The sequence below is a fragment of the Tachysurus fulvidraco genome, chromosome 20 (genome assembly GCF_022655615.1).
Source record: "Tachysurus fulvidraco isolate hzauxx_2018 chromosome 20, HZAU_PFXX_2.0, whole genome shotgun sequence".
In the NCBI taxonomy this organism is placed as follows: domain Eukaryota; kingdom Metazoa; phylum Chordata; class Actinopteri; order Siluriformes; family Bagridae; genus Tachysurus; species Tachysurus fulvidraco.
Window position 1 is genome coordinate 1,225,544 of NC_062537.1, and position 12,097 is coordinate 1,237,640.

The following is a 12,097-nucleotide window of genomic DNA, read 5'->3' on the forward strand; positions in this document are numbered from 1 at the left end:
TATCTATCTATCTATCTATCTATCTATCTATCTATCTATCTATTTTAATGTTTCATTGTTTGTTCCGTATCAGTATCATGATTATGTCGGAAATCAATCAACATATCAAAATCTGGTGATTTATGTTCCCCAAAAATTAATTCATTAATTAATTAAGTAATTAATTAATTGATCACACAAATCGAACTTAAATTCTTGTGATTCTGCAGCAGTTAATTAAAATATTCTAAAATATTATACCTTTTTTTTTTATCCATTCCTGGTGTCCACAGCTTTACCCCTGACTGACACTGACACTGGAGACTCCTTCTATACATGTTAAATAAATCTCCTTAAAGCTATGCGTTTTTTATTATTATTTTTTTTTCTAGATTATATATTATTTATTTTATGTGAGGTCTATATGGTCTATAAGGTCTATATGGCGATTTTATTTGGCTCTTCACCATACCAGTGTAAATATAGACAGTAGTATAATGTTATGTTATGTTAACATACATTAATATTACATGCTAATAATATACATATTGTATTAATATATATTAATTTAGACTTTACAAACCCACACACAGGGACAGACGGGCTGGTGAGTTCTGACAAACTTTTATTTGAAATGTAAGTGTCCCATTAATAAACAAGAACATAAACCAAATCAAGAGCTATATAAATATCTGCATATAAAATAAAAGCAGGACATGAAGCGCTAAGAGGTTAGAAAAGAAAAAAATAAAGCAAGTTATCACGGTTGAATACAGGAAGGTATTCAAGCAGCAGACAGACATTTAGATTTTCTATATATTTGCAGTTGAACAGACAGTAATAGCCATTCGTGTAGCATTAACAGCTTACTGTAATTAACACACAGAAGACTAGAGAGAGAGAGAGAGAGAGAGAGAGAGAGAGAGAGAGAGAGAGAGAGAGAGAGAGAGAGGTCATGGAAGGGCACTCTACAAACACATCACCTTGTCTTTTCTTTTTTTTCTTTTTTTTTTTTTTTAGCTTGGAAGAAATAAAGAGAAAGAGAAAAACACAAAAATATGCACATTTTTTCCCACAAGGTCTAAACTACGATTGCGGTTTCTTTATAGATTGTATTTACAGTTTGGTTAGTAAGTGAGTTTGAAGCTTTTTCGTATCTAAAGCACTACACTTTATTTTTTTCGGCTTTTTGTTGTGCGTTTTTTTTTTTATTTTTCTTTTATTTTTTTGTTTTTCTTTTCTAAAAAATACTGAAACGTTCCTGTGCTAGTCCGATGTCCGCGGCTCTAGTTTATCGTACAGACGTGAGACGTGTCGTATTTACACGGCGGTGACGAGGTCGGATTGTACAGGATGGATTAGGAGAGTATTAAAGTCCAATCGGAAAAGAAACTAAATATTTACAGGAATCGTCACAGAATCAAATTGGCAATGTTGAACGGCCAGGTTAAATATTTCCTTCATATTTCCATCAATGCAGTGAGAATTATTTATTCGTCCCAGGATTTTCTTCCCATAATCAGAACCTGGGGTGATCATGCTGAACCGAAACGCGCTAACACACACCAAAACATCCATTATATCAGAAAAAAAACACCTCATTTAGTGATACAGGAGTGATATACGGCTATATAGCGAGTTGGTGGGTGTTTAAATAATAACGTTATACATCGTTATATAATCGTTAAGCTAGCATCGTTTATTTTAGTAGCACTAAACTACTTAATCGAGATTAAATCCAATCTTACGTTTTTCTTATTATTGTTTTTTTTTTTTTTTGCCCTACAATACAAACAGCTCCATTCACCAGCAAACCTTTGATTTGATTTGCTGGTGTTATTTCTGTGACCCTTAAATACATTTAACTTCATACTTTTACCACACTGCATAGTTTTCAATACTATGGTTCCAAAGTGGATCATGCAAGAATATTTTTTTTTTTTAAATCCAGGGTTATGGCACATTCTTCAAAAATAAAAACATACAGCACACGTTTCATATTAGAAAGAAGAGAAAAGAAATAGGAACGTGACGAAACCACGTGTATTTTTCAGCAGTGCGAGCGAACAATATGTTAGGAGATATTCTTCTTCCTGTTCCCTTTTTTTTTTATATTAGAGTACAAAATCTACCACAGGAAAAAAAAAACAGCTGGGAATTTCTTGCTAAAACAAACGGAATGCAAATTTAGTTTCGGCACTAAATAAATGTATGATGATTAAATATTGTAGTTTAACATGCGCAGAAGAGAGATGCTTAGATCGGATCTGCTAATCTAATCTATTTAGTCTCGTTTCATCTAATCTGACGCTGTCTGACTCTTACTTCTTGTCCTTCTTGGTGACCTTCTTCTTGCTGGCCGGGGTTGGGGCGGCTTTAGGGACGTCGACGGCGGGCGCGGCCTGGGGCGGGGCCTGAGGAGGAGGCAGAGCCTGTTGAGGCATCTGTTGCTGAGGGTTAGCCGTCAGTGTAGCGGTGCTGCCCGGTATGTAAACGTTCTGCCGGTAGTCTGCGACGTACTGAGCGTTGTAGCGAGGGCCGAGTGTCGCCGTGGCTTCACTCACTTCTAAAGAAAAAGGGAGAGACACGAGAGAGACACGAGAGAGAGAGAGAGAGAGAGAGAGAGAGAGAGAGAGAGAGAGAGAGAGAGTAAAAGTGGAAGACGAAAGAGAGAATTATTTGTATCATAAAAACTCAATAGTTTTTCGATAAAATCAGGTTGCCAGGTGTTTTATTTCTCTTCTATTACAGTTCATTAAAGAACAGCACATGAACAAGCTCTCACTTATAATACAACAGTCTCTCTCTCTCTCTTTCTCTCTCTCTCTCTCTCTCTCTCTCTCTCTCTCTCTCTCTCTCTCTCTCTCTCTCTCTCTCTCTAAAACTTTTTTTTAAAAAACGTATCCACTGAGGCTACACCTTTAACTGTGACACTGGAGACTCATTACATGTATCTGACATAAATATTTCCTTATAGGAAAAAAGCTGTTGCTATAGAAATGAATTTCTGCAGTTAAAAACGTGGGTGGTTTGGTGCAGGAGAATCAAAGATTCTCAGACTTCCACCAGACTAAAGCAGTGCACTGCAGTGTGTGTGTGTGTGTGTGTGTGTGTGTGTGTGTGTGAGAGAGAGAGACAGAGAGAGAGAGAGAGAGAGAGAGAGAGAGAGAGAGACAGAGTATGACCTGCTTTTGCCTTTCCCTCCCCCATGCATTATATATGCTGTAACACACACTTACAGACACACTCTCACACTCTGCCTGGATGCTATCACGCATTTAATGGGGCATGAAAAGAAACCCACACTGCTATTGTTCGCTTCTGTTGCAGAAGTCGTGTGGTGGCTGTTAGTGTGACACACACACACACACACACACACACAGAGCTTTGTCTCTGTATCTCGAATGCTTTTTGTTTCTGTGCTTTGGCTGTAGCTTGTTGGAGAGATTTTCCTAAATGAATAATGACCACACTTGAATTTCTCACTGGCTCGTTCTCCCCAGCGCAAACTCATCACAGTGCAGAAAGGAAATAACGATCTGCCGGAGCGATGTGGCTGTGCAGCACGTGCTGAAAGACTGCAGCTGTGTGACGGAGGAAGAAAGGACTCTTCTGTCCTTTATAAATCTCCAGCAGCCTTCAATCAGCCAACTGGAAGCATCTCTTTGTCATTCTGTCTCCTGAACCCAGCCTTGACACTGACTTTCAAATTATGCTCTCAAATTGGTCAGAAGGTGCAGATTAATTTAATCTCCTTCGAATACGTTTACCATTTCTATAGCAACAGCGTAGAGTATACTCTTTAGATGTGATATAACATTCACAACATTCCTTAACGTTCAATGTAACTAGAAACGGATAAAAAAACAATCATCGCTTCATTTCCTCTTTATTTCCTACTGTAATTGTTAACAATCCCGTTAATCCGCTTCTAGGTTTTTAGGTCATACACTGAGGCAACACACAATCATTTATAGAACAAGGTTCAATTTGTAAAATATTTGATTTGGTCCACAGTGCAAAATAAACCTCTGCATAATGAATTCATAGTGTTTCCTTCACACTCCCACTACAGCACTTGCTAAAATAAGATTTTAATTAACTCTCTAATCTCATGCATCTCTCTTTGGAGAGTTGAACACGTGGGAAGTGATGGTCAGATTAAAAAACAGAAAGAGAATGGAATGAAGCTCACCGTTCGCAGCAGCCATCAGAGCCTGGAGCTGTTCAGCCTCGGTGGGGGGGTTCGGCCATGGTCCAGTTCCCACTACTGCACCGGCTCCGGCTTCATCAGGACGAGGTCCGGCTCTATACGACACACAGGGCTGTTCAGTGTCTCACATTAATGTGCACACACACACACACACACACACACACACACACACACACACACACACACACACACACACGCTCGCCTGTCCTTGGCATGAACACACCGGGCTGATGAGCTGAGGCGGCCATTTTGTAAAAAAAAGCAGCACACGGTGTAATGGAGGCTGCAGTTGAAGTGAGCATAGGCAGCCATAATGTAATCAAACAGCCAGACAGGTCAGAACACACACACACGGAACAAACACACACTGATTTTCTCTTCTAGCACGTATACTGTACTGTACTGTATGTGTTCAGTTTTAGGATCAACCATCAGCTTTCTTCAAGATTCAACACTGACGCTTTTAAATTTTAGCACCCTGCTGTTTAACCCCACCCGTCTCTTTATACCACAGAACTCTTCTTTATTTACCCCGACAGCAGCTCTGATGATAACGACAGCTGAAATTCAAACCGCAGCTCATTTTATCAACAGTGTGTTGTTAACAAATGCATGTAATCACTGATTATGATTTCGTTTAGGAGGAGTTTAAGTCTCTAACTGCTTTCAGTGACTCCGTTCCAATTTACGGTGGTATAAGAGGAATAAAACGCTTCAGGACGAGTTTAATATTTTCCTCTACGTCCTTAAATAATCTTTTCTTCCGAACGTTTTTATAAAGTGAATCTGAAGGAGTGTCTTCGCTGCTGTGTCATTACTCACATAAACACACAAAATGGAAATCAGGAACAGGACAACAGAAATATTCTCTATGCTATGAAGACAGACTACACACAATATTTCTTAGGAAGCCAAAGCAAACCCATTTTGAAAAAAAAAAGAAAAGAAAAAAAAACGAAAGAAAGGCACTAGGCATCACTACACACAGTGCCACAGTGAACCTACACAGCAAGATGCAACACACAGTCTCCAGCAGTACACACACGTCCAAAGGTCCCGAGGTCTTCGATAGCGAAGCCGGACCTGGGTTAAACAACGGCAGGACGATTGGACGGTGTGTAGCCGGGAGCTGAAAGACACACTGAGCAGCTCTAAAGAGAAACTTGAAAAGAAAACTACGAGGCTCCACAGGTGAAGCCGAGCTGCAGCACACACTACTGTCCTCTTCCACTTCCTGCACTCTACCTGGACTTCTCGTACGGAGCCCATCTCTGCTGCAGGGTGTGGAACCTGTGTTGGCTGGAACACAGGGATAGTAGCAATGCGCCTGTCACTCATTTAGCCACACGCCAATCAGAATATGAGACCGAAATCTACATCTGTCTATGTTAGGAAATTTTTTATATATATTTATTTTTTTCAAAGTGACTAAGATAAGATACAAGGATTAACGCCATTGCGGCGACTGCAACTGACACAGTCTTATTAAAAGAAAAAAAAAAAACCCTCAAACCCAGAACCTCTTAGATAAAACATTCACAAAGATTCTTTACATTAATCACAATCTAAGGAACCCTTGAGGAACCTTTTATTTTTTCTTAGAGAAGTATAACGTGATCCCAGTGCTTGCTAGATTCTGTAAAGAATCTCTGATGGAAATATTTACCAGGAATATTTTTGAGATTTTGTTAAGCTAATCAACTGATGATAGCCTTAAAGTGTTTAAAGTACTGATGAAGCCATGACTGCACTTACCCGCTCGGTCCAGGCCTCTGGTTCGGTGGTAAGCGCCAGTCGTTATTGGGTGGTTTTTGCTGTGGGGGAGAAAAAAAAAGACAGAAACAGTCCATTCAGTGTCTATTTGATTTTAGAGTTATAAATACTGGCACCCTTTTCGCTGACACCGCCTCTTCTATGAGGGTAGAAACGTATAAGGTTGCTGTAATAAGAAATTCAATTAATGAAGCCACAATCCGGTTAACCGCAGACCTGTGAGTGGAGTGAAAGACAGGAAATGGATAGACATGATGCCTAGGCGAGATGAGACAGGATTGAATGTGTGAATAATTGAAACAGCTAGCATGTCTCGGAAACACATGAGCGCGTGGACGATATAAGAACACACAATAGACGAGTTACTTACTCGCTGCCTCTTAGAAGGATGACAGACCGAACCACCAAACCGCACGACTAACCATGGAAAAAAATGCTTTACAAAATCCATTTAGAATTGAAGGTGAATACGGTTAAATATCTCGGCTGTTACTGGGATGTTTGCTGTTTTTACTCTTTATAGGTTCATCCTGGTTTAAGGAGGATCACATGTAGTACATGAATTGTCTCACTGATCCTCCACACTGGACAATATTAGAGTAACTGGGTCAGTTGACAGTCAACACAACACACACACACACACACACACACACACACAAACAATCACAGCTGACTGAGCCTGAACACTAAATAACCTGACTACCTTGATGATCCATTTCATCCAAATTTGCTGTCGTAGACAAAAAAACATGTGCATATTTATGTAAATTTTGTGTATCTTTTGTGTATTTTCTTTGCTATGTTAATACATGTTCAGTGTTTGTTAGTGGAGCAACCTTAAGAATTTCAGCATGCACTGAAGTGTAAAAAAAACTTATGTTAATTGATGGTATGAAGTGAAAAAACGTTACTACTCAAAACAACCCTGAAATCTTGTAGACCTAATAATCCACACATACATGTATCCTCCCTGCTGTGATAACACGCAAGCTATCAGAGTCTAACACTGGGAGGTCTTGTGTTGGTATCCACCCCGAGGCCTAATTGAACATTCACACCCCCTGACGATGTTCACACACACCATACAGAGCACCAGTTTCATTCTCCTAATGTTTTTGTTGTTGTATCTACAGAATCCTCACCTTCAGGAGAGATCTACCAAACAGTCTCCGTGACAGACTCGTGCTTGAGGCAGCACGTGGCCTCCAAACAAACACAAAGTCACTCTGGCTAGAGAGGGTGGAGAAGCAGGGTGTGTGTATCGGTTTCTGTGAGTTCTGAGATGCCCCTACAACCTCTAGATACCTAATTGGTCCGTCAGAGTTGAGCTGCAGGTGAAGGTCCTTGTGATGGCGTTTAAATCCAAGTCTGTGCATGAGAGAGGTCAGGTGACTGTGACAATTCAGCCATCGCAGGGTGATAAATATAATAGTGAGGAGAGACACTGATATGATGCAGGATAAAGAAATTATGATGTATAGCACTAAATCTGATGAGGGGTTGAGTTTTCCTCGTGGTGAACTCCTGCGTTCAGAGGACGCATCCGTCGATTTCTCAGCCAGAGTGATATTGACAGCAATGCTGCTAGTGAATACTGGTTTTCCATTGTCCCGGACTAGCACAGTGATGCTGAATATGCGCTTACAATCGTCCTGCTCTAGTTTTCCAGCTACTCTTAACTGTCCCGTATGAGCACCAATGTGAAACAGTGCTGCATCTGGTCCAGCCAGACTGTAGAAGAGCCAGGCATTGTGTCCGCTGTCATAATCCACACATGATATCCGGTTAACCAGATGGCCAGGGTCAGCTGAGACAGGCACAAAAAACTGAAGCGTGCCATCAGGAGGAAGTGGGGGGTACAGAAGCTTTGGAACATGGTCATTCTGATCAAGGATAAACACATGCACTGTGACGTTAGAGCTCCGAGCTGGGAAACCCCCATCACGGACCTGCACTACAAACCGAAACATGTTTATCTGTTCATAATCGAGAGCTCGCATTGTATAAATCTGTCCTTTCTTACGGTTTATGTAGATGTATGAGGACAACACAGAGCCTTGGACATCACCATCCATAATGAAGTAAGACAGACTGGAGTTCTCGCCCACATCCGAGTCGAATGCAGACACAGACAAGATCAGAGCATTTGGAGCATTGTTCTCCGAAATATCCACAGAGTAAGAGGGCTGTGAAAAGACCGGTGCGTTGTCATTAACATCTGAAAGACGCACCACAAAGGATTCCTGGGAGGAACGACGCGGGGAGCCGGAATCACTCACTGTCACTGTGATGTTGTATTCAGCCATGGTTTCCCTGTCCAGAAGCCCATCAGTCATTATGGTGTAATGGCCTTCATAAGAAGAACCGATCTTAAAAGGCAAGCCAGATGGGATGTGAACGCTTACTTCCCCGTTCATACCGGAATCTCCGTCCTTTATGCTGAGGATGGCGATGACAGTCCCTGGACTTACATCTTCGCTCAGAACATGTGAGACAGAGTTAATGCTAATAACCGGAGTGTTGTCATTAACATCAACAATCTCCACTTTAATGTTACAGGAACCTTCCATGGCTGGACTGCCTCTGTCTCTGGCCTGAACTGTGATGTCATATACACGTACTTGCTCATGATCTACTACACCTCTCACTCTGATCTCTCCACTATCGGGATCTACTGAGAAAATCTGTAAAACATTTCTAGGAGTATATTTATGAAAGGAGTAGAAGATTTCTCCGTTCAGACCATGATCAGCGTCGAAAGCTGTGAGTGAGGTTACTAATGTCCCTACAGGAGAGTTTTCTAAAAGTGTTACCCTTTTTTGTGGCTCGTCAAACTCTGGCGCGTTGTCATTGATGTCAAGAACATTCACAACAAGAAGAGTAGTTCCGGTTTTTTCCGGCTTTCCGCCATCCAATGCAGTGAGGTTCAGACGGAACGCGTTGTGTTTTTCTCTGTCCAGTGGTTTGCTTAACACCAACACCGGAAGTTTAACGCCGTCGCTTTTGGGTTCTACGCGTAAAATAAAATAGTCATTCGGGCTGAGGAAATAAGAGCGAAGGGAATTGATTCCCACGTCGGCATCTCGTGCACTCTCTAGCCGGAAATCAGTTCCGGGAGCCGCGGCTTCGGAAATCTCCAGAGACACGTTTTTAGTTTGGAAAACCGGCGCGTTGTCGTTCACGTCCTCGACTTCGACTGTTAGGTGATGCACTTCTAAAGGTTTCTGGAGTAAAATCTGAGCACTGATGTGACACGATGAGCTCGAACCGCATACGCTCTCTCTGTCCACTTCCTGTCTGATGACCAAAGCGCCACTTGTTAAATCTACATCAAAATATTTAACATTAGATTCCGTGACCACGCGCAGCTCCCTGTGAATGATCGCCTGAACGCTCAAGCTCAAATCCTTAGACACGTGTCCGACTACAGTCCCGTGTTTCGACTCTTCAGCCACAGAATAAAGCAACTCTGAAGCCTCGATGTCAAAAATCAGATGCAGAGCTATCCAAATCACAGCACGCGCCGATTTCCATCTGTGCATCACTCTGAAATCCATCACCTTTCTAATTCTTTAACTCGATACAATACACAATTAATTTCAAAGGAGATGTCGTGATTGTCCTGATTGTACAAGCCATTGTTAGGGTAAATAAATAGTTATTTTTTACTTATACTACATTCTAAAAATCTGACTAAGCTCAAAGCGCATCGTGGTCAGCTTTCTCTTTGTCAGAGTGACTAGCTTTCTCTTTGTGATGCTTCACAGGGCTCGATTTCTTATTGGAGGGAAGTTACTTTTGTCTCCCAGCCGGGACAAAGAGAGGCACTACAGAGGAACATCTGCCAGCCCCCCGCATTCTCACACAAACACACGTGACTGACACACTTCATGATGTCAAGTAAGTCGTATTGAGCATTCTCTCCTCACTGTTGTACGCCTATGATTCATTTGATCAGCCATACACATATATGACAACGCCTTGATAAAAAAGATTATAGATTGACTTTAGCTTCGTCTTATCTGTTACATCATCATTAAAAAATCATTTATAAAATTCTTGTAAATAAACTTAAAGACAGGATTTTGTTCTTGTTATATATATTTTTTATAAAAGTGTCAATGATGTTATTTCAGGGCGTACCTTAATTTTTTAGTTTTGTATAGACATCATTTAAATACAGGATATGACCACTTAACATTTTTTAGTAGATCTGTGACATTTGGGTGAAAAATTTGACCATGAAGGTAATATTCGTTCGATAAATCATTGACTCAACTGAAGCCTCTCTCTCTCTCTCTCTCTCTCTCTCTCTCTCTCTCTCTCTCTCTCTCTCTCTCTCTCTCTCTCTCTGCTCTCTTCCTCTGTCCCACATACATACAGCTGTTAAACTACTGTATAGTATTTGTATTTACATAGAGAAGACAAGTCATGTATATGTTATACATTTCACACAGAACGCATCTTTCCTCACCTGCTGACTCTCAAACGTCCACGTGCTGTCCGGTAGTGACGCATCGAGCACGCTTAGAGTGTTTGTAAAGTCTGTGGTACTGCTGGGCTTAACGAGGGTGAAATCACTGAATTCGGACATTGGAGAGAGATAGGAGCCGAACGACTGACTCTGAGACATCATGTCACCTCCCAGCACCTCCACATATTTAATGGGTCCGTCAGTGTTGAGCTGGATCTGCAGGTTTCTGTTGGGGTTTTTATATTCACCATCACTCCGTCTCATACAGCAACTCGAGCTGCCTCTACTGCTTCGAGCGCATTTTACTAACAAGACAAAAAATGTCAGCAAACACAACAAGGAGACGGAAGCAAGAGAAATGATGAGATATAACGTGATTTTGCTGCTTTTCTTATCGGGTTCTGTGTGTTTGTGTCTAAAGTCTGAGATTGGTTCATGAAAGCCGTCCTCTATCAGTATATCCACAGTGACTGTGGTGGACTGCTCCGGGACTCCATTGTCCTTTATCTCTATGAGCAGTCTCTGAGAGGAGTCGTCATGCTCTGAAACAGAGCGCTTAGTCCTCACTTCTCCTGTATGTAATGTGACAGTGAACAGAGACGCGTCCGTGGCCTCCGCTAACCGATAGGAAATCCAGGCGTTATGGCCCGAGTCAGCATCCACTGCTGTGACTTTAGTAACGAGGTGTCCTGCTTTAGCAGAGCGGGGCATCCTCTGATGAGAGACAGAGCCCATGAGTGCGGAGGGGTAAATGACAGCGGGGGCGTTGTCGTTCTGGTCCACAATAAAGACATGAACAGTAGCGTTGCTGCTCAGAGACGGAGAGCCGTGATCTTTCGCTTGGACTTGGATCTGAAACACTTTCAGCTTTTCATAATCAAATGAGTGCATGCTAAAAATGCTTCCGTTGTCTGAGTTAATATAGAAATAAGATGACAGTGGCATGCCCTGCACCTTGGAGTCGATTATTGAATAAGATATTTTGGCATTTTCTCCCACGTCAAGGTCTGAAGCTAAAACAGAGCAAACAATCGAGCCTGGGCTGTTGTTCTCTTTCACATATGCTTTATATGAGCTATCTGAAAAGTTTGGTGGATTATCATTAACATCAGCGATTTGCACAGAAATAGTTTTTTTGCTACTTAACGAAGGAGAACCTGAATCAAACGCGGTGATGTCTACGCTGTACTCCGGGAATAATTCCCGATCTAAAATACCATTTGTCACTAAAGAATAATCATTGGAAAAAGTCGATTTCAGTATAAAGGGAACATTAGGTTGGGTGTGTAACACGACTTTCCCATTAACGCCAGAGTCAGCGTCTCGTGCGCTTATTAACGCTACGACGGTGCCACTAGGTGCGTCCTCGCGCACCGGGCTCGGTTTGGACGTGAGCACGATTTGCGGTGGGTTGTCATTCACGTCTAAAACGTCGATATGAATATTGCAGTGTCCCTCCATTTCGGGGATCCCTTTATCTTTAGCACTGACTTCGATATTGAACGTCGGGGTGCTTTCAAAATCCAGCTGCCCGTTTAAAATGATTTGACCCGTTTGCTGATCAATGTGAAACAATGAGCGCACTGCGTCGGGTGTGTGCTCTCCAAACGAATACTGTATTTCCCCATTCGTGCCTTCGTCCAAATCTGTAGCATCAA

General features: G+C 41.7%; 1 protein-coding gene and 1 long non-coding RNA gene across 2 annotated transcripts in view; one reads left to right on the forward strand and one right to left on the reverse strand.

The window, feature by feature from the left end:
• Window positions 1–581: 581 nt before the first annotated feature.
• The window catches only part of LOC113650345, a 243,721-nt gene continuing 232,205 nt past the window's right edge, over window positions 582–12,097 (reverse strand). The window contains exons 14-17 of the mRNA XM_047805088.1: window positions 5,948–6,006; window positions 5,438–5,491; window positions 4,175–4,287; window positions 582–2,545 (exon numbers count right to left, since the gene is read on the reverse strand). Of these exons, the coding sequence (XP_047661044.1) occupies window positions 2,301–2,545; window positions 4,175–4,287; window positions 5,438–5,491; window positions 5,948–6,006 (471 nt within the window). The 3' untranslated portion in view covers window positions 582–2,300. The remainder of the gene's footprint in view (window positions 2,546–4,174; window positions 4,288–5,437; window positions 5,492–5,947; window positions 6,007–12,097) is intronic.
• The window catches only part of LOC125139787, a 31,965-nt gene continuing 29,319 nt past the window's right edge, over window positions 9,452–12,097 (forward strand). The window contains exons 1-2 of the long non-coding RNA XR_007138881.1: window positions 9,452–9,611; window positions 9,733–9,865. This is a non-coding gene — a long non-coding RNA (uncharacterized LOC125139787). The remainder of the gene's footprint in view (window positions 9,612–9,732; window positions 9,866–12,097) is intronic.